This window comes from Ostrea edulis, chromosome 2 (assembly GCF_947568905.1).
Source record: "Ostrea edulis chromosome 2, xbOstEdul1.1, whole genome shotgun sequence".
Lineage (NCBI taxonomy): Eukaryota > Metazoa > Mollusca > Bivalvia > Ostreida > Ostreidae > Ostrea > Ostrea edulis.
The window spans coordinates 55,970,394-55,992,802 of NC_079165.1; the positions used below are offsets into that span (position 1 = coordinate 55,970,394).

The 22,409-nt window shown below is 35.1% G+C and overlaps 3 protein-coding genes across 8 annotated transcripts in view; all 3 read right to left on the reverse strand.

Annotated features, from left to right (window-relative positions):
• The window catches only part of LOC125679224 (uncharacterized), a 15,231-nt gene extending 7,245 nt beyond the window's left edge, over positions 1-7,986 (reverse strand). Inside the window, exons 1-9 of one of the 4 annotated variants that reach the window (XM_056154506.1) lie at positions 7,859-7,986; positions 5,445-5,583; positions 4,997-5,259; positions 4,617-4,733; positions 4,331-4,435; positions 4,161-4,235; positions 3,629-3,896; positions 3,449-3,529; positions 453-539 (exon numbers count right to left, since the gene is read on the reverse strand). In XM_056154506.1, coding sequence (XP_056010481.1) covers positions 453-539; positions 3,449-3,529; positions 3,629-3,896; positions 4,161-4,235; positions 4,331-4,435; positions 4,617-4,733; positions 4,997-5,259; positions 5,445-5,583; positions 7,859-7,881 — 1,158 coding nt within the window. In that variant the 5' untranslated portion in view covers positions 7,882-7,986. Of the gene's footprint in view, positions 1-452; positions 540-3,436; positions 3,530-3,628; positions 3,897-4,160; positions 4,236-4,330; positions 4,436-4,616; positions 4,734-4,996; positions 5,260-5,399; positions 5,584-7,858 lie in introns of all 4 variants that reach the window. The other 3 variants (XM_048918272.2, XM_048918271.2, XM_048918270.2) reach the window with 3 other exon arrangements.
• An 879-nt stretch (positions 7,987-8,865) lies between these two features.
• On the reverse strand, positions 8,866-16,457 carry LOC125679222 (trichohyalin-like). Of its 2 annotated transcripts, XM_048918266.2 has the most exons (11): positions 15,317-16,449; positions 14,854-15,031; positions 14,044-14,459; positions 13,863-13,961; positions 13,672-13,755; positions 11,996-12,073; positions 11,822-11,902; positions 10,486-10,684; positions 10,238-10,348; positions 10,033-10,122; positions 8,866-9,768 (listed from the first exon to the last, which is right to left on the reverse strand). In XM_048918266.2, exons 1-11 carry the CDS (start codon positions 15,427-15,429, stop codon positions 9,457-9,459), a joined length of 1,761 nt encoding a protein of 586 aa, XP_048774223.1. In that variant the 5' UTR covers positions 15,430-16,449; the 3' UTR covers positions 8,866-9,456. The 2 variants fall into 2 exon arrangements, with proteins under 2 accessions (XP_048774223.1, XP_048774224.1); XM_048918267.2 differs by lacking the exon at positions 11,822-11,902 and having other exon boundaries at positions 15,317-16,457.
• A 1,335-nt stretch (positions 16,458-17,792) lies between these two features.
• LOC125679226 (uncharacterized) lies at positions 17,793-22,031 on the reverse strand. 2 transcript variants are annotated; one of them, XM_048918274.2, is made up of 7 exons: positions 21,193-22,031; positions 20,349-20,851; positions 19,973-20,223; positions 19,323-19,524; positions 19,131-19,220; positions 18,956-19,033; positions 17,793-18,861 (listed from the first exon to the last, which is right to left on the reverse strand). In XM_048918274.2, exons 2-7 carry the CDS (start codon positions 20,844-20,846, stop codon positions 18,571-18,573), a joined length of 1,410 nt encoding a protein of 469 aa, XP_048774231.2. In that variant the 5' UTR covers positions 20,847-20,851; positions 21,193-22,031; the 3' UTR covers positions 17,793-18,570. The 2 variants fall into 2 exon arrangements, with proteins under 2 accessions (XP_048774231.2, XP_048774232.2); XM_048918275.2 differs by having other exon boundaries at positions 20,349-22,031.
• Positions 22,032-22,409: the final 378 nt, after the last annotated feature.

Sequence of the window (22,409 nt, forward strand, 5' to 3'; positions counted from 1 at the left end):
TTTAAGATTATTGCCGCTTTGCCATTTCATGTTTTTGATTATTTTTATTATTAGGTAAATATTTTTTTCGTTTTCTTTTCAATTGATTATCTTAGTTCCATTAGGTTATATTTCTTTTTTCGTGTTCTTTTAAATCAAATATCCTAATTCCATGAGTACATTTTTTTTTTTCGTTTTCTTTTAGATTGAATATTTCAATTCTATTGGTAGAGGGCTAGTGTATGAAGCACGCATATATGGGTCCGAACCCACCGACCATAGGATAGCTAGAAAATAAATATATTTACCTACAGTATTTGCATGCACTTCAAGTTGTAAAAAAAAATATGGGTGGAACCCACTTCCACGGGAAAACAGGATCCGCTCATATACATGTGACCAAGCTCCCTCTAACGGTAGCTCCATCAACATATTATGGAAACATTTTAATAGATAAGACAAAAACCACATACCTTGTAGATTTCTGCAAATATTTTGGTGGAATTAATCTCTACCATCTCTATTGATAGATCAAACAAGCTAGGTAGACCTGATCGTTCCTACACAAATAATATCACATTTCAGGAAAAGAACAGGATGATTTTTTTTTCAGAGTCACTTTTGAATTTTAACAAGTTTGTTTCAAGAATAGGGCTTATTTGTTGGAAAGTATCGCATTCTCTTGTACAGAACACATACAGGAATAAATGTGCCATATCTTAAAATATTTTGGGTTTTCGTTTGAGATTTTCCAACAAAATACATCAAAAGGCCCATTGGCTACATTTGCTCACCTGAGTCACCTTAGCCCTGTTGTTCTTCAGAAGAAACTTTTTAGAATATGTCCCTGCCTCTTTATGCCCTTGAAATTTTTTGACCCCTTAGTATGTCCCCATGTTGGAATCCCCATGGGCACGAATTGTGCTCCTTTGTTAGCTAACCTGTTTTTATTTTCCTATGAAGCAGAATTTATTAAAACAAATTGTACGTGAGAAGAAAAAATCTCTTGCTGTGGCCTTCAATTCGACATTTAGATATATCGACGACGTATTATCTGTTAACAATAATAATTTTCATTCATATGTCGATTCGATATATCCCAGTGAACTCGAAATAAAATACACCACAGAGTCGTCCACGTCTGCTTCATACTTGGATATTTTATTGAAAGTAGATATTAACGGTAAACTAACAACTCAACTTATGACAAACGGGATGATTTCAACTTCTCCATCGTCAACAACACACCATATTTCAGCTACTTAAATGAAAGCATGTTAAATTTAGATGTGTCGGCACGACACGAATGTCCCCGCCTGTAGTAAAGTCAAATGTACGAAATCCATCGAAGTATAGCATTGAATGTGGTATTCAGATTGTATGTTACACACATTTAGTACAATGAAGAACTCAACAACAATCCTATATATGTTTTAACAGCCATAAAATAAATACATTAATTTTTCTACGCTAAAGGGGCACAACTCCATTAATATTTCTACGTTAAAGGGGCACAACTCTATCAAAATCAACGAACAGGAACAAAACTCAAATTCGGTCTGTAACTCATCAATATACATCTGCATACAAAAAATCAATTTAATATCTCAAGGCGTTTAGAAAAAGTATGGAAAACTGGTCGTAACAGTAATTTTGCTAAGTTAAAGGGGCAAAACTCCATTGAAAATCAACAAACCGGAACAAAACTCAAACTCGATCTGTAACTCATCAATATATATCTGCATACAAAATACCAGTCCAATATCTCAAGGCGTTTAGAAAAAAGGTCAGGAAAACTGGTCGTAACAGTAATTTTTCTAAGTTAAAGGGGCACAACTCCATCAAAAATCAACGACCGGAACAAAACTCAAATTCGATCTGTAACTCATCAATACACACCTGTATACAACAAATCAATTCAATATCTGAAGGCGTTTAGAAAAAAGTAAGGAAAACAAGAGGTACTGTGAGCAATGCTCACTAAGAATATCCCCCGCTTACCCCAATCTCCCAAAGGGTGTTGGTAATAGGTAAAACTTCAGTATTATGATCCAAAAGGTATCTAGGAACACAGCATCTCCATGCGATGAAAAAAGCCGTTAAGAATTTAAATGGAAACCATATTGCTACTTTGATATCCAGTGTGCTTGACCTTTGACCTTTTGACCCCAAAATCGATAGGGAACATCTTCATCCCATGGGTAGTCCATATGTATGATATGGTGACTGTAGGTGGAAAGGATAACGCTTTAGAGCCCGGAAACCATAATGCTACTTCGATGTCCAGTGCGTTTGACCTTTGACCTTTGACCCCAAAATCGATAGGGAACATCTTCATCCCATGGGTAGTCCATATGTATGATATGGTGACTGTAGGTGGAAAGGATAACGCTTTAGAGCCCGGAAACCATATTGCTACTTCGATGTCCAGTGCGCTTGACCTTTGACCTTTTGACCCCAAAATCGATAGGGAACATCTTCATCCCATGGGTAGTCCATATATATGATATGGTGACTGTAGGTGGAAAGGATAACGCTTTAGAGCCCGGAAACCATATTGCTACTTCGATGTCCAGTGCGCTTGACCTTTGACCTTTTGACCCCAAAATCGATAGGGAACATCTTCATCCCATGGGTAGTCCATATATATGATATGGTGACGGTAGGTGGAAAGGATAATGCTTTAGAGCCCGGAAACCATTGCGTCTACAGACCGACGGACGGACGGACAGATAGACGGACAACCCGATTCCAGTATACTCCCCCATAACTTTATACTCCCCCATAACTTGTTGCGGGGGGGTATAACTAGGTGTTGCAGAAGGACGGAAGAGGGAAAAGTTATATGCCCCAACCACTTTGTGGTGGAGACATGAAAATCTGGAAAACTAAGTTTGTGATGGACGGACGGACGGGCGGGCAGAGTGCAGACAAGTAGTCCCCTTCAGTCCCACCGGTAGGGAACTAATAACTTGGATCTGCATTACCTGAGGATGTTTGCATACCAATATGATTAATCTGCTGTTTTTGAGAAGAAGGTTATTGTGGCCTTTACATATCCCCGGGGTCTTGTTTTGAACGATGTATATTCTACACATGTCAAGAAGGTTTCATTTATTTCTGTCCCAGTGGTTTTTGAGAAAGAAAATTTTGAAGACACCCACTCTATTTTCACTTCCATAAATCTCCCCTTCAAGAGGTATAGAGATCTTCGTTTAGACAATATCAATCCCCTTTACCAAATATATTTTGTGCCAACTTTGATTCAAATTCTGTTCAGTAGTTTTATAGAAGAAGTTTAAAAAGCTGTGTCAAGTTTACATACGTTCAAATAATGATCAGAAAAGTTCACATGAACTTACAGCTCAGGTGACCCAATTACAGTTATACTCTCATCAAATCTTAGTTGTTATACATAAAGAATTAAAGACAACTCTAACGAAGCTGATAGACATACAAGGTTTCTTACTGATGAGTGTTCCTTAGATTTCGTCCTGGAGTTCCCTAGGAGATGCTTTTCCACTGACTTTCTGCATTCTTTGTAAGCTACCTAGAGGTACAAAGTATCATCATCATGATTAAGGGTTTGTGTTTTCCTCATGTACTCATTTGACATTTTTTATGAACTTTAATTATCAAGCAAACTCACCTGCATAATTTTACCAAGAATGCGCGCAATTTTATATTCATCCTCTCCGTTCACTACGAGATATTCACTAGCTTTATTCCACTGATGAAGATATGATGACACAAAACACAAGATTGCGTTGTACCTGCTCTGATCACGAACTAAACAGTTCCCAGATTTGACTGCACCGCACTTTCGTTCATCACCACTAGTGTATATGCCTGTTGTCGTCTGCCGAGGAATGACATTGGCACCGATATTTTTTTCTGCTTCTTGGTACACCTTTAATCTTCAAAAGTCAGGATATGTTAATCAGCACCAATAGTATACTGCTATCAGGCTTGGATTTATCGATAAAAATCTCAAACTTAAGTTTGAGTTTTCTTTTAATTGAACTGTCAAAATTTCAGAAAAATATCATACTTAAGTCCAAGTTTCAGCTAAAGTTTCTTTCGAGAAATCCAAGCCTGGTTTTATTAGTAATTAACACTCTCAAAATGCATGACGTGAAATATGTACTTAAAAGAAGAAAGAAGTTAATACTTATTCTCACTTTTCTTCAATGTCTTTTACTTGAAATTGTAACCTTCTGTTCTCTCTGCATCTTTCTGCATATTCACCTTCCAATCTGTTAGTGATATACCAAAGAGAGAAACAAGCAATTTGAATGAAAATAAAATGATGGATTGCAGTGAGAGATACATGTACGTAACTAGCATTTACTTCAAACGATCTGCTTCCGTCAAGGTGTGTTTGGTACTCAAGTTTATGAGAGTCACTCTGTGTGCCTGGGTGTCTCTTTCGAGTTCTGCTATCTTGACACTCAATCTGAAATATTTAAACTGTTTTGGAGGAAGAAAATTGGAATATTTGTCATCAAATCATTCAAATGTTTACTTCATTATCATATTAAGACCTAACCATCATAGTGATCAAATTACACGAACGTTTAGGAGTAAATAACGTTTCCATGTCAATATCACAGATCATCCTACGGTAGAATTTGTACCTTTCTTCATTCATTCTATTTTCTTCGGTAATTCTATCTACTTCCTCAGCTTTCAATACAATTTTCCCTTGCAATCGATCAATTTTCTGTTTCAAACACTCTATTTGATCGTTTGATCTGCAAATAATAGGGTACTTTGTTGGCATACTTGTTAACTGTAGGAAAACACAATTTGGGATTTCAATTTTGAAGACATAAAAGAATGTCATAGTACTATAGTATTCAAAACTTGATAAAGATCGTGCTGAAACCGTACTCTTAAATAAAAAGATTTGTACCAAAATATGAGCAGCTATAATTAACAATTGAAAAAAGTTAATGATGATTTCCCTTTGTTTTTCTTTTTCAAATATTATGCATGCCTTTCCACTGACACATACTTATATTGACAGGTTTCTGTTATTTGCAGTTCTTTTTTCAGCCTCTCGATTGCTTTTAGATGCCTATCCTCCGACTCTTGTAAACTTTCCATTCTGAGTTTATATACTTGGCATTCATCTTCCAGAAGTTTTACGTCACCTTTCAGTTTCTCAATCATTTCAAACAAAGAACTGTGCAAAGGAGTTGCCAGCTCTTGATGTAATGAAGTTAATGATTGACTTGTGCTTGATTGGAGTAAAAGGTTCTTACTGTAGCCATTGCTCTGAAGAAAAAAACGTATATGGCAAAAACCTTCAATTGAGATGAATTCATAAAATATTTCATTTTATTTTCCATTATTAACCCTACCCACCAAGTGGAGATTCTTTTTAGAAAAATTCTTTAAAACATATCATACTACACCTCTAAATAATGTTTGAAATGTGTTTCCATAGTTTTAATATTTGCCAAAATCTGGTTTTCGAGCTGTGAAATGTCCAACATTCGGCTAGATTTCGTTTTCACATATCGTTCATGCTCAAGATCCTCTAGTCGTTTAACAGTCAGTCGTAAGATGGCCAAATCCTCGGTTTCATCTCTAGGCATACTGCAATCAACAACTTTGTACTTTTGAAAACGTTTCAGAGTGTGATATGGATTGTTTCATTTAATTTTAACAAAGTGATAGATGTAAAGCTATGATAATTGCGTGGAGGTCCACGCAGAAACTGTATAAGCGAGGCTAAACTGGATGTGAGGGGGGGGGGGGGAGTCAGTTTCTGCATGAAGTATTCAAAGGGGGAGGAGGGCGGAAGAAAAATTGAAAGTTGGTTTCTCAAAAAATAACTCCTAAGGCCCCGAGGTTGTCTGAGTCCTGAAAATTACAATTTATCAAAGATGCTTCATATCAAATTTGAAAAGAATCGGAATGGTAGTTATCAAGAAGAAGTTAGAAATGTTTATTTGTTGACATATTTAATCACTGACCATTTTGGCCCCACCTTGATACCAAAACCCCTACCCCTGAGATCATCAAATTTACAATTTTGCTAAAGATATACCTACTCATTCTAAATAATTATTAGATTTCAATTTAGTATCAAGAACATTAAAGAAGACGTTTTATACTTGATGCTAACTTTGGTCGACCTGGAGTCGGAACCTCTACCCCGGAGACCATGAACCAATTTTGATAGAGGCCTTCCTGTTTCTTACAGATGTACGGTTGTAGAAAATATTTTTGAAAATTTGTCCTTTTTGGCCACCAATAAGGCCCCTGGGGTCCTGAAATTAATAACTTGTGTCCCCCTTCTCCCAAATTTGAAAAAGTTAAAAATGTCAAATTGTTAACGGACGACGCACGACGGATGCAGACCAATTACAAAAGGTCACCTGAGTTTATGAACACCTAGGTAAATGTCTAAAGTGGTGTTGCAAGATGTTTTAAAAGGGTCTTCGCTCGACTCAAGAGTCACCCCGTACAACATATTGCATACACGAGAAATATGTTCGCCTCAGCAACAAAACGAGGTATCGTCGACTGACCAGTTTCGGTGACCTTAGTGATAAACCGCGATTTTCTCGTTAATCATTTGAATTAAATAAATGAATAATACTCCTACCTTTAAACACATTCAACACAAACGTAAAATCTGTTCTACTCTATGGATCTGAAACATGGAGACTTACCAAAGGACTCCAACACAAAATCCAGGTGTTTGTCAACAAATGTCTTCGATATATATGTAGAATATGGTGGCCTCGAACCATTAGTAACAAGAACCTTTATATTCAAACAAAGCAAGACCCAGTGAATGAACAAATTAAAAAAACGATCTTGGCAGTGGATTGGACATACTTTGAGAAAACCTGTGAACAACATAACAAAACAGACATTGGACTGGAATCCACAGGGATGCAGGAGACAAGGGAGACCAACACACAGCTGGAGAAGAACAAGGCTGAAAGAACTAGATATCATTGGAACACCTGGAGAGAAGCCAAACAAATAGCTCAAAACAGGGTTAGATGGAGGATGACTGTTTCAGCCCTATGTTCCGTAAGGGACGAAGAGGACTAAGTCAAGTCAAGTACGCCTACCTTTAAAGCAATTAAATTCCTTTACTTTCCCCAAAAAATTCCAACTCCATTGGTACGTTAATTGAATATATTTTCGTAACAAAAAACATGTCACTTTGTGGTCCTAAAACGGTGACGTTCACCTATTGTTAATATAGGTTTGCCAAAAGTTTGTAACTGTCAAAACGTATACACAGGAGGAATGTGCAACTAAACGTCAATGAATAATATAACAGTGTAGAATTCTAGACTTTTGGTATACTTTATATCAATTCGAAGATTTGCTTGAAAAAGTAATAACTTATTATAAGTAAATGGACTTATTTTTGGGGTGCTCGTGTTGATTTTTTGCATACTTTCATGCTAGTAGTTCATTTTCGGGGGGAAATTGAAGACGTGCTCTATATATGTTTGCAAACACTACGGCGAAATTGATGACGCAATCTACACCCGGAAACGACAACGCGCAGATGTAAACAAAAGGTCACCGATTCTGGTCAGTCACCGAAATAGGGCAGTCGACGATAATACATGTATATTGTTGTTCATATTTCAAATGGACATAATTGGTGAAGTTGCACTGCAACCTATAATATTAAGGATATCAACTTGTTATATTTCATTATATAGGAATAGAACATCATAGAATGCCTACTTATCCATATTTCATTGTTTATTGCATTCATGTCGTGCCATATTTTTTTCATGACCCTCCAATGTATTGTCTGGTCAAGTCCATAATTTTTATGAATTTCAATTAACTACCTTTATTCAATGTAAATAATGTCCTATTATATATTTACCTTCGTTTAGAACCACAAGACATCTTTGATAGTCGATCAATGTTCACAAGGTGATGGTTTACCGCAGTTGTCCAAAGAAAAATATTAGAGTAATCCTTCTTGTTTTGGGGGAGAATTCATTATTTAACATTGCGGGGCATCGTAGGGATATAATAATAATGATTGGTTTTATATAGCTCTTTTTCCAGCGTATGCTGCTCAAAGCGCTTTACAATACATTGGGATATTCAAGGGTCCGTTTACTCTGCAACCAAGAATTGATAAATATCTTCAATTCTCAACATAACTTTCTGAGAAGATATTGAATTTTTATAAAATAAATAAAAGATACACAATAATTGAATTGATAATGCTATATATCATATTTTACTCTTTTCAAATTTCTCAATTTTCATTTAATATGTAACAAAATATACCGTCACCTCTTTCATTGCTACTAATGTTTGGAACACGCATTGGATGTGGACAAATAAAAACTTGTGAATTATCTATTTCTGAATTTACTACGAATCGACCATTTTTCTTCTTCTAACACCTGTCGTGGTAGTTCAGTGGTATCTAGACCGTTTGCTTTGTAACCGGGAGGTCGTGAGTTCGACCCCCGATCGTGCCATGGCCACGTCAAACTTAAGACATAAACATCGATAGTGATTGCTCCATCACCAAACGCTGGGCATTTAGAAGTGAGAATCGCGGGTCTTTTGGATATGACCTGAAAAACGGACGTCCCGTGTCGCGGCAGGTATTGGCATGTTAAAGAACCTTCACTGCTACGACCGTCAGCGCTAACAATAGGTCTAAATTCGCAGTACTTCACCTACAACTGCACTAGTGACGACTTAATGAGAGAAAAATTCTCGACGGGACAGAAAACACACAAGCTACCAAACCAAACTTTCTGATGAGGATGAAATTGATATATTGCTGATGCATTTTGTTCATACATGAATATTATTCCATGTGTGTATATCGATGTCCTGTTATTCAAACTATGAAAAAGACAAAGATGTGGATTTATCTTATTTTATTTAGTACCCGCGATGGATGACTTTTACAATCCAGTCAAATGCTTCCATCTTGATTGAATATCCTTTGAAACATATCACTATCTACCTGGCACACGGTTGAGGTACATTTTCTTAATTTTTTTTCACAGTGCATAATTAACCATATTAATCATTTCTACATCATTTTATATTGATTGACAACACATATTTTCAATCAATTGTTACTAATAAATAAATATTAACCAACATACATTTGGATGTATACACAAAAACTCTTACTACTAACAACAACAAATACCGGTATATCAGACGTAACAACTGATATCATGATCTGTATCTTAAGACAATAATGAACACATAACACTTCAGACCCATGGCTTAAAAACGATTATCATATGCATAAAATGAAAGTACAAATCCCAATTAGCAGACACCAAAACTGAGATCAAACATGTAAGCATCAGATAGAAACAAAGCATACTGCAAAATTAAGTCAGAAACAAGATGCTTTGAATTGTGGATTTACATGGCTCATGATCAAAACCCTGCTTTACAAAGTAACAGTAAAAATACAGGAATGACAACATCATGTTAGACCTCGCTTTCGTTACTTTTAACAGGTGTGGTCCCTTGTGCAACTCCTTTGCAAAGCAGTGGTCCATTCGCATGGAGGTACAGCACAGGCCATACCATGTATGCCACCGTGTTTCCACTCTTTGTATAGGATTTCAGAACGTCCTTATCAAATTGTGAGATTCCGTTTCTGAAGTCCCACTGCATGTGAATGGGAGGGTCCTGAATGGCCATTAACCAGCAGTACTGAACACAAGTTTTGATGTAGTCACTGCATGCAGATGATTGCTCAGCAGTTAGCAAGTCTTTTAACGATTCTTCATGAATTGCCTGTTAAGTAAAACATGGCTTATCTTATAATTCCCAACTGAAGTTTGGATACTTCTTGTTTCTACTTATTTCTGATTATTATTTTAAACGTGAATTTAATTCCCAGTTGTATATCTATACAAATTAGAATATATCGATAAATCAATTGTAAGAATGTAATGATCATGATTTTATTTTTTACTGTAATGGTAAAAATTACGAACTTCTGACTCAGTTGTATAGTATTCAATGAGAAATAATGTTTTGATCACTTAAAAATCTTACCCCATAAAGGACTTTAACGGTTTTGTCTGATAATCGCTTTCTTCCATCTCGCACCAACTGCAGAACTTCGCTGGATACTGTATCCCCTTCCTGAAAAATACATTTAGTTGAGAGACTTAGATACGTAATGGGGTGAAAGTAATAAGAGAAATTATGAATTGAGTGATTTAGTGTATATAAAAGTTAAGTGTTTCCTAGAGCTTACCCCATTGAGACAGTTATGAGTCTTTTCTGTTGAAAATAGTGGATTGTAGAGAAGACCTTGAATCTGTTCTAGCTGATCTTTTTCATAGGACTGGCACTTTTCATATATCAACTGAAATAGATATTCAAATATTATATTGTTTTCCTTTATTACACGTATTGTTGATAAGTCTCCACTAAAACATTTTCATTTGCATGAGAAAAGTTCAAAACGTTCGAAGTTTTAGTATCTGATTAAAATATATTCACTGTGATGGTGTCTAAAAGTATCTTGATTCCGTTTTCTTCATTTATCCCAAGAGCTTCGAGATTTTCCATTGCACTAGTCCATTGATTGTCATAGAGTTCCGAATACTTTTCAGCTATCTTCAGAGGTCGATTTGGGTCACTCAGATCCGTAACGTTAGGATTTTTAGACAACATATTTTGTGACGCTCTCTCCGTTAACCTTCAGAAAAAAGACAATTTAACCGTCAATTTTGTCTTACGTTTTGAAAAACTAATTCAACTTACTGTCAAATTCAGAGAGAGAGAGAGAGAGAGAGAGAGAGAGAGAGAGAGAGAGAATTTTGTACTATTTGACCTGCGTTGTGAAGACAGACGTGTACAATGAGGACAAAGATTCCACCATACAGTTACGTCCCCATAAATGTAACCCACAGAAAGTGAAAGGTTAGATACTAGATCAGTGAGAACAAGTGTGCCGAATGATATTTTCTCTACAGAAAACAATTCGAAAGAGAGCATTGTATAGAACACATTGTCATATCCTCCCTTTTTATAATTGTTTATTCTCTTATTTGTAAATTTCTTTTTCTTCAATCATTATATTTTCATGTACTATATTAATTTTATTTTGTCATAACTGACCTTTGACCTATGGAAAGGGCATTTTGTCTGCTGCCTAATCCTATTTATGTATGTATTTTCTATAAATACATGAATAAAATACTGTTGAAATTAAAATTGTATAGAATTGAATATGTGTTCCGAAAACTAACTAAAATAGAACACTTTTTTTGTCTTACACGTGTGTATTCTCTCTTTGACATTGTGAAGACGTCCTCACTAAACACATTCTGTCGCTTAGGGAGAGAGATTTCTAAAACCTATAAATGAATTTGGAAAACACCTGAAGACATGACCTGCAACACTTCACGTTCACATACTTCATGAAGCGCGTTAGAGCTTCATGTAAAATATGCCGGCGTGAAGCTTTGCAGTTCATATCCTCTTGTATTTCAAAATGAAATTTATTTTCAAAATTTAAATTCTACTTCTGTCGGAATTCCCAGCCGTAAATAAAGACGTACTATATCTATCAATAGCATCATTACAATGTAAAAAATATCAAAGGCAAAATCATTGGAAATGTGAATACAGAGTAATCTACCCCTTTATGGGAAAATCATAATGTTACATATGATAATATGAAACCTATACATATGTATATGTATAATATTAAATGTAGCTACATTATCGTTTGTGGCGTTCGGAATCATATAAATCATTCTAACTTTGAAATCCAAGGCACACACTCCGTGCAGTGTGCAGTTAGTCATGAACAGAATTATTAGTACCATACCTGTCCAAAGCTCTTTCTTTTGCTTTACGCTCCTCGTGCAAACTCTGTTGAAGTCTATGTATTGTATTCTGGTTTTGATGTCTACAAAATACAAAAAAAAAAATTAAAATGCATCAACATGTACTGCATGTAGCAAGTTAATAACCGAATCAATCACAATGCATGTATACTTACTCTGCATGTTCTTTTTCTTGTAATCTTTTCTCAAGTTCTCGATTTTCTTCCTCGTATTTTTCTACTTTTTGAAGAAGTCTGAAAAATGTAATATATTAATCTAAAGACAACAAGAGGCCCATGTGCCATATCGCTCATCTGAACCACCATGGTTTTGTCATTGTTCAAGGTCAACACCAAAGTATCTATACATAAACAAAATGTGAAAGCCCTACCTTAAACAGTTCAGGGGATATTAAATAGGTCGGTTCTTTTAAAGTACATGTAGGTGAAAATCAAAGGTCAAAAGATCAAATGCTATTGTGTCACAATCTCTTGCCATAAAGAACATATACAAAATACGAAAGTCCTACCTATAATAAATAGTTCCTGATATACTAAACGGGACTTATTCACGATTTCCTCCAAATTTTGTTTTTCACTTTTAATGATTAAAATCTACTATATAATGTGTTTAAAATGTTTCACAAAAATTAAGGCTATACATCATCACAGCTCATTTTAGGGAGTTTATTATTTGCTTTGTAAACAAAACTGTGATACGTTATTGTTTACGAAGTTTTCAAAAGAAATGGATCTCAATCTATGTTTATCATATCCATCATATATTTCAAGTATTCTTTGGATAATATGTATCATCTAAAAGTTAAATGTGTGATTGTGCAAAATTAAGATTCTTAAAATTACAAAATTAACATTTCACTGGTATATTTCAATATCAATTCAGTTATATTTTTAATGTTTATCATCAACAGCGATTTTTTTTTAAACTCGTAAACCAGCCCCTTCAATAGGTTAAATTTTCTTAAAAGTAAGACAGCCTCAGAGTTCAAGGTCACTGTATAAAAGGACATGATCAGAAATGAAAGGTCTTGCTATAGGAAATTTATATATAAGATATGAAAAATCTACCTTAGATAGTTCATGACATATTTTAAAATAAGTAAGATTTTTATTAAAAGTAGGTCAAACTTCCAGGTCAAGGTCACGATATCACACATAATTCGATTACACAAAAGGTATTTCAGTTAGGAATATATATACAAAATATGAAAACCCTAACTTAAATAGTTAAAGAGATATTTTTAAAGATATTTCCTATATACATGTACATATATATCAGCATATAAAACTTTGATGCCCTATTGTGGCCCCACCATAACCCCGGGGGTCATGATTTCAACAAACTTGAATCTGCACTATGTTTTAAAGCCTTCATTTAGATCTCAAAATTTTTCTGGCCCAGTGGTTCTTGAGATTCTTAAATGTCCAACCCTAATTTTGTATTTTCGTGATTATCTCCCCTTTGAAGGACATGTCCTTCATTTTAACAAACTTAAATCCCCTTTACGTGGAGATGTTTTGTGCAAAGTCTGATTTAAATTGATCCACTGGTTCTGGAGAAGATTTTTTTTAATTTTGTCAGTGTATTGGGGGGGGGGGGGGGGGGGGGGGGGAGTCGAAAATGTGAAAAGTTTACAAACATATGGACAACAAACAGGGTGATCAGAAAAGCTCACTTGAGCTTTCAGCTCAGGTGAGCTAAAACAATAGCAATTTGTTTCAGCCGTGAAAAAAGCATAGATAAATTCATGAGAGTAAGAGGTTTAATTACAAGAGTGCTTTATGAAACAATTGCAGTTTTTCAATAGCTTATGTGAGTTCTCTTTTAAGACCTTTTTTCCCTGTTGGCAAAATCTGTTTGTGTCTTCTTTTCATCTTCTATAGAACTCAAAGACGAAATTGACCTTACTTCAGTTCTGTAACACACACAAAGAAAAAATCAACCAGAGTTTATGGAATATCAAAATACGTCTTTCTTTTGTATCTCATGTAATAATGATAATAACATATATATACCCCTTACCCTAAATTCTTTTCACTAGATGTTTCATCATCCCCAGCTTTGCTTGGATCAAATCTGGAGTACATATCCTTCATGGTATCGGCATTACGTTTTGACAACCTATGGAATTAATCGTGAATGACAGTGTGCTTAACATTTCTCCAAAAAAATTCACTTTCAATATTTATTTGAAGATACTTACTCTTTATTATCATAGATAGTATCCTCAAGTTGATTTTGTAAATCTGATTTCTCCTGCTTCAGTTGTTCGATTTCCCTCGTCAGTTTCTCTGTTTTATCCTTCAGATCATGAATAATGTACTTAGATGTATCTGGAGCACCATTTTCGTCTTTTTTCGGAAGCCTTCCCCTTGAATATCGTCTGTTTTCGTATTCTGGGGCCGGACCGTGGTCTGATTCAGATTGACGTTTGAGTCTGATTTCACTACGTAAAGTTTCTATTTCACGTTTCAGACGCTGGATTTCAAAGTCTTTATCTTGAAGACGTTTGTCATTGTAGTTACTTCTTCTCAAGTCACGAATGTCGTCTCTGAGTTTGGCAATTTCATTTTCATAACCCTCTGTCATTTCTTTCTGTACTGTGGCCACACCAACACGCTGGAAAGCATGGAGAATTTTATATTATAATTCATGTAATTAATTAATTACTACACTTTCTTCATTCTTGATATTTGATGTAACCGCTAATTCCTTCTAACATGTCAATTTCTTCATTTATAGAAAGCTGTCAATTTTATGTAAAATGTCAAAAGATGTAACAAACAATGTAAGTTTACCCCTATTGTTCCTTCGCCCTAAAATCGACGATTAAAAACTTTCATGACGCTTAATTTTCTCAGCAGTCAGCATCATAGCATATTTTATCTCCCACCCAGTTTTTAAATCAATAAGACTTTTAAAATGTAAGTGGTCTTGTCCTTTGTTTCACGAGTTTTTAGGTTTGAGCCATTTACAATATTGTCTTTGCATACAAAGGTAAAAGAGACAATACCGTTGCTATCATGCTGGCATAGGTATACACGTGTTCCACGTGCTCCCGGAAATCATGGTCCAGTTTCAATCGTTTGGTCGTCTGCTCCCAGTCTCGATGCAATTTCTTCAATGCACTAATTTCCTCCTTCAGGCGTTTCATGATTTTGTGCAGGTCTTCGTGTTCGTAACCCGCGGGTCTAAATTAACATGAAGGTAATGGATACGGTATAGAAATTTAACAACAACATGTAAGTGACTTGATTGATTTTTAACAAAAAGCGATATACTTAATGCAACACAAAGGTGTTTCGTGAAAGAACCATTTATCTGCCTGTCTTAATGATATACATGCACGATATTTCTTTTAGAGTATGGAAATTCGATAGTTTTATATCGGAACGTGTGACGTAATTTATTGACTATCAAAACGTGCACAGCTTGGTGTTTATTATGATTTTATCGATCCGATTAGCTCTACTTACTTGGTAATTTCCTCGAATTTTCCAGAGGTTTTCTTCTTGTTTCTTTTTGATAATCTTACACTCATACGTCTGAAGAAATTCGGTGTATTTTCTTTTTCTTCTACCTCCTCCATTTTCTTTTTGTTTAATACCCGGATAAAAAAACTAGATCAATAAAACCATGTCGTGTAAAAACACCTGTAATTGACCCGGATCACACCGTGTGTCTTCCTTTCTTTCGGGAGACCTTGCCCCTTGACGTAAACACACACCTTTCTGAGCTCAACGAATGAATTGCCCAACGGACGCCAATTCCTTCAGAAAAACCAACCTGGCGCTTTTATTATCCATGCAATCAACTGTGACGTTTCACCTGTATGGCATTTGTATGGTAGCACATTAGCAGAATAAAATTGATACTACTAGTACCCATGATACAAGAACTACGCAAAAGAAGCTGAATCTTTTATTCATTTTTTTTTTCATTTGGACTAGAACAGCTACTTTGTTTAAGTTACGGCATTTGGAATGTTAACATTCTTCCTAATTATTGAATCACTTCGTGAATCTCAATATTTGATATCTCTACATCAGCTATTTTGAAAGTAACGATGTATTTCGTCGATTATGCAGAAATATTACCCATGCTTCCATTGTATATACGAGGACTATTCAGAAATATTACCCATGCTTCTATTGTATATACGAGGACTATTCAGAAATATTACCCATGCTTCCATTGTATATACGAGGACTATTCAGAAATATTACCCATGCTTCCATTGTATATACGAGGACTATTCAGAAATATTACCCATGTTTCCATTGTATATACGAGGGCTGTTCAGAAATATTACCCATGCTTCCATTGTATATACGAGGACTGTTCAGAAATATTACCCATGCTTCCATTGTATATACGAGGACTATTCAGAAATATTACCCATGCTTCCATTGTATATACGAGGACTGTTCAGAAATATTACCCATGCTTCCATTGTATATTCGAGGACTGTTCGAAAAGTTCGTGGGAAAGTTCCGTTGAGATCGCAGCCAATAAAGTTGTGTATACTTAGTCTGGGCACATTCCAATGAATTTGCAAATATTTAAAAGAATTTTACGTTTTGACTATTTCAGTGCATAAAAATTCATATTTAATATAAGATAAGCTTTATTCTACGTCGGCATGTCGATAAAACAAGGAAACACAAGCTGCGAGGAGCTTTTAGACGTAGATATATCACGTCACAATAGTAATTGAACGTCATTTTGTAAAAGTTTGAATTTTATCAGGAACATTACTGCATCATTATAATAATTCATTATGGATGGTAAGCACATTTAAAATACCCTTTATATACTTATCATGCATGAATTGTTACATCGTCGCTAGCCACGATTACTGAGTCCGGTACGTAGTACATACCCTACCTCACACCATGGCTGCATGATCAGCGAAACCCTCGATTTTCATGAATGTTTATAAAATGGCCCAATAATTTCTTTCACTGATCACAATTTCGATATTTTAATGTCTGCGCCCACAACTAAAACGTGCAGTATTTGTTTACAAGTAATAAGGACAAAAAGACTACATATCCCTGTTTACAGAAGCAAGTACAGTTTATAAGTATTTATTAAATGAAATTCGCATTAACAGCAGTGTTTATTCTTGTAAATTCTGTGTCAATAAACTTAATCGCATTCTCAAACTTGATGAGGAAATTCGGGGTAAATTGGATGTGTTGAAATCTGAAAGATTAGAGTTGATCAGGCAATTATCTAAAGAGAGTGCGTAGTTACACATATTGTATGGTAAATTTATTACACCGTTAAAGTCAACAAAAAAGTGTCCATTAGTTACAACAGCTAAAAAGTGTCCAGTTTGTTCTCAATCGGAAATCCTCGGATTATTCCGCTACGGGCACGCAATGACCCCCGAATGATTTTCTTTCCATCAAAAAAAATAATAGTCATGGAATCTCACCGATTGGTTGACTAATGAACATAAATATTCATGAAGTCGAGGATTATTTTTTTTTAATCATACATTTGATGTAGTGTAAACGGAGACAATAGGCGTGGCTTGCGACGATGAAATTGTTAGAATATAAATAAAATGAAACCTACAATGCCAAGAACGCAGTCATTTCCTCGTGATTTACCGTGTATGCGAACTTTTCGAACAGCCCTAGTATATCCTTACAATGCAAGCAACAAAAACATTTTTATTTATTATTGACAAAACATAGCTTAATGTAAACATAACTATAGTAGTAGTTTCTATGGCAGAAATTTGATGGGGTACATGTAACAATGTGAAAAATACTGGAAAAAACTATTTTGTTAAAACTTTGAAAACCTGCCTTTCTTTAATATGATTACATGCTTTCTTTAATATGATTACATGCTTTCTTTAATATGATTACATGCTTTTGAATCACAAGCTTCTATCAACGAATGATTTCTAATTTTTACAAAAATGATGACTTATAATGTTGGTTTTAAAGAATTTATTATACATAGACTTATAGCTAAATATTTCTAAACATTTGGTTTTAGCAGCATGCTTTAAAACGCATCGAGAGGCACCATTACGGACTTCTTGTTGCGTTTATAATATCAGCACTCAAAAATAGTACAATTTAAACACTGTTGTGTCGAATACAGAAACTGTTTAGCATATCTATCATTCAAAAAAGTATTGCAGAAATATTGGTAAATATACATACACAATGTACTTTATACACATTTCAGATTATTCTACGGAAACAAACAAATAAAAGTCCGCAGAATTTTAAACCAGCAAACTGAAGATAAAATAAACACATAGAAATCTTCACTTGTTCAACCCACAGACTAAACGGAAATGTGCTTAATAATTCTACTGGTCCTGATTACATGATATATCGTATATATTATAATTAGTAAGTTTTATTTCCTATATGAAGTATTAAACGATATAAAAACGCAAATCACAAAGATAAATTTTAACGCAAGCCCTTTCATTTCAAAATCCCCAGGCGTTACATTTCAAACTTGTTTTGAAATAGTCTGACGTCATAAAGACATTCTGTGTGTGGGTGGGTGCGTGCGTGTGTATGGTTGTGCGTGTGTTTTAAGTAGTAGTGTAGGGTCACAAATATATGAGTAGCACATTTGAAATACACAACTGTGATTTCATTTCTTAAACTAATTCATTCGTGGTTATATGTTTTATTGCACAAACAAAAAGTAATGAATTTGAAAAATATATTAAGTACATATACACGCTTTATACAGGCTTAAGCGGTTGCACGACTCCTTTGGATAACAAAGCACCTCCATTTTCTATCAAAACTGCAGGCCATACAACAAAATCTAGATTTTCTCCTTGTTGGGTGTATTCTGAAAACAAGTCGCGGTCAAATTTCTTTCCATGACTGCCCTCGCAAACAATGTGCATGGGTGGCAATTGAACAACCATACACCACATGATCTTTGCGCACTCTGTAGCATATATTCTGACACTCTCCGGAAGAGGGTGCTCGAAATTTTCGTCAACATCAAGAGATTTGCAGAATTTCTAAGAATAATAAAACAATCATAATACATAATTTATGACGGTTAATTCATTTAATTTGTAAATGAAATATATTTCTTCTACAAGAAGCGCTCACCTGAGCTATTCCAGGTGTCATAACTTCAACGGTTGACTTTTGAAGCTGCTGAATCAATCTTCTACTTTCATCGTTCATCTGTAAATAATTGTTGAATAAAAAGCATTATTATGATCTTTCTAGATACATTATTTAAATAAATACATTATACAAACGCATGCATATAAAAAGATACCTCAGTTTTTGTTTCGATATCACCATATACGGCAAATGTCAGCCTCTTTTCCATCTCCTTACTTTCACTTTCACAATACTCATAACTTGACTGCAAATTCAAAATTATAGATTAACCTCAAACGTTAACAAAATATTCTTTAATTTTGATATTTTGATCCCAATTCCTTCTATTTTCAGATCCCATGATTACCCGTGCAATATAAAGCAAAGTGGATATGGACTTCTTTTCTGTTAAAGGATCATCATTCGGCAGCACATCTAACGCCGTCATCCATTCATTATTATACAGCTCTCGGAAACTCTCGGCAATCTTGGTGGGTCTATTTAGTGTATTTAGGTCCGTGAATTGCACGTTGCCTTCAGTTAGACGTGATCCTGATATCTCACTTAGTCTAAAACAAAATAAAATACAAAATCATATAATCTTTGTTTGCTTGTTTTACGTCACTTCGACAATTTTCACTCATATTGAGACGTCACCAGCTGTAGGTGAAGTACCACAATCTAAACCTATCCTTAGCGCTCAGGGTCACATCAGTAAGGTTTCGTTAAAGTGGCAACGCCTGCCGTGACAGGAATTTTGAAGGTCAAACTATAGTATTTGAATATTTCTAAAAGCCGAGAGTTTGGCTAAGGAGCAATTTACGCGGCCACGGTACGAGTGGGGTTCAAACTCACCACCTCCCGATCACTAAGCGAACGCTTTACCACTGAGCTACCTCGACTACTGGTGTACGTTTATAGTAATTCTGTTATTACAATCAAACCCTACCTCTTCTACATAAATTTAATAGCTTTTCAGGCTTTAATAATCTTGCTGTGTCTAACATATTATCGAACCTTGTCAAAAGTTCTTCTTTTTCTCGTAATACCCTCCGTAAATCTACTTCCAGGGCAGCTATTTTCTCTTTGAAATGGCTGTTCTCTTTTTTGACATCTTTTACATATGCATCCAAGTTGTTCAATTCTCTGCTCTTGTTTTCGCTCACAATTGTCTGTTTATTAAGGGCTTCCTTCAGTTCACTCTCACTCGTTACTGAAGTGGACATGGTAGTGTTCATGCGTCTTCCTGTAATCCTATATATTTCATCCTAAAAATAGCAAAGATCAGGAATATTAAGGAAAATACATACTAATATTGCTTTTAGATTTTATATTCATGATTAGATAATCAAGATACAGAATAGGCTTCCTGCAAATGTTACTGGAAATGTACCTTCCATCGTTGAAGATGTTGATTTATATCCCCACAGAGCGCCCTGATTCGTTTCATTTGATCATCCACCGTCATCTTCCTTCCGGGTTTCGGAATCTCCTTGACAACTATCTTCCAACCTGTGATTGTCTCTTTCATCTGCTTTCGAATGAAATCTTGCCGATCCACTAGCTCTTCAATCAAGTGAAGTTTACTTGCAGACGTTGATCGCAAGATTCTCTGTGGTTCTGGCGATGGTTGATACCGGATATGATTGGCGAATTCAGGTGGAAGAGGAGAGGGAGGAACAGTAGAATAAGCGTTTAGACTTCGTCTACTGAAATCGCTGACATCTGAAGTGCGATATTGAAGACGGGGTCGTTGGCGCAGATCTTGTCTTTCAGAGCGTGCTGAACTATTCCATGGATTGGATGGATAATATACAACAGGCTGAACACCAAACTGAGGGTTTGGTATTGGCACAGTAATGGGGGTATTTCTCGTTTTATGATATGGCATTTTAACTGCAATATTAGAGCATATATAATGATATTCGCCATCATTTTAATACATGTACAACTTCGGTATCTGAAACCGGTTAAGCTACATTATAGCATCTGTTACTCAGATCAAAATTTCCTGCAGAAGTGTACTATTAAAATGTTGAGTTTTACATACTATTGATTCTATTATTCTAAAACGTCCATTTTGTAAGTTGGACGTGTAATTCATGGTTCATTGCATGCTTTATTGCAAAAAAAAAAACAAAAAAACCAAATTTTCCATTTGTTCTACTTTTAAGGTAGATAATCCAAAACATGTATCCATCAAATCTCTGAAATGAAATATTAATGTAAAACCTTACCAGTTAAAATAATCCACCATGCTTTATTGCAATAATATCCAGATCTCAAGTTTCGTTTTGCAATGACTTATTCTGCACCAAAGAAAACATTCTTCTCAAATCGCAATGAATATAGTACGTTGTAAAAAGTGTCTTAAGAATTAAATAGAGCACGCATTTAAAGGTATGGCTCCTCCGACAGGCATACCATTTATTCCTCAGCCGAGAGATTTGAACAGTTCTCTCACGTAAAGTTATTTAACATTGAAAAGGAGGTCACGCTGAATTTGTGTATCTATAGATGGCTGTAAATGGGATGTTGATGTTTTTTAAACAATTTGCATTCAAAATATCAATTGAAAACTGGTTCCTGAAGAAATATGAACCGATATGCATTTATCTTGACGTTGGCACTACTTGGCGTTGAAACAAATGTCTGCATACACTGTATGTGGACTTTTTACCAATGTTATCAGCGACGAAGACATGGAAATCTTCTTTAACTGCGTCTTGTACATGTTTTGAATTCCTCAATTCAGAATTAGTAGAGGACAACCAGTTCGACCTCGTCTGTTCTAAATACTAATACGATAACTTGTTTGTGGATTTTTAAGTATCAGTATGAAGATTCACGCAGAGATTGATTTTATTTTAAATGAAACATCTTGTTGCAACCCATGGACACTGTATGAGTATATATAAGGATAATGTATGTCAGGTTGACCTCGTTGCTAAGATACACAATATCCATAATTACACCTGTCATGTCAAACCGGTTTTATTTTTCTGGGTGATATAAATTTAATTTGAGGGTTAAGCCCTGCTTCATGGCATTAATGTTCATTTAGCATACTGAAACTTTTTTTTTCAATCATGTTGTAATGAAATGTGACCCATAGTAACAGTAAAATTGCATTAAGGTTATCATTAATTGTCTTCGCTGATTTCATTGGACTTCTGGCGACAAGAAATGGAAGTTTAAAGATACTAAAAGTCAAAAATATCATTTTTCCAGTTATTTTGTTCTGAACTGCACATGTTAAGACAATATTTCGTTAATAAGCTAAAACAATCTATTTTAATTCCATGCCATGTTTTCCATAAAATGAATGAAGCAGTCACAAACACTGCTTGTTCAGTTTTCAGAATTGCTATTTATATATATAAGGACCGCTAACAAAATTGAAGGTTACAATACAATTATCAAGGTCAAGCAAGAGGACATGACTGAGAATATA

Excerpts from the sequence above, each read along its gene's own strand:
- LOC125679222 (XM_048918266.2), bottom strand. The coding sequence starts at position 15,429 with ATGGAGGAGGTAGAAGAAAAAGAAAATACACCGAATTTCTTCAGACGT. Across the intron at positions 12,074-13,671 it reads TTTGCCAACAGGGAAAAAAG|ACTTCTTCAAAAAGTAGAAA; the intron begins GTCTTAAAAGAG and ends TACATTTTTCAG. Across the intron at positions 10,123-10,237 it reads CTCATAACTGTCTCAATGGG|GAAGGGGATACAGTATCCAG; the intron begins GTAAGCTCTAGG and ends TGTATTTTTCAG.
- LOC125679226 (XM_048918274.2), bottom strand. The coding sequence starts at position 20,846 with ATGCCATATCATAAAACGAGAAATACCCCCATTACTGTGCCAATACCA. Across the intron at positions 19,525-19,972 it reads AAAGAAGAACTTTTGACAAG|ACTAAGTGAGATATCAGGAT; the intron begins GTTCGATAATAT and ends ATTTTGTTTTAG. Across the intron at positions 19,034-19,130 it reads ATATCGAAACAAAAACTGAG|ATGAACGATGAAAGTAGAAG; the intron begins GTATCTTTTTAT and ends AATTATTTACAG.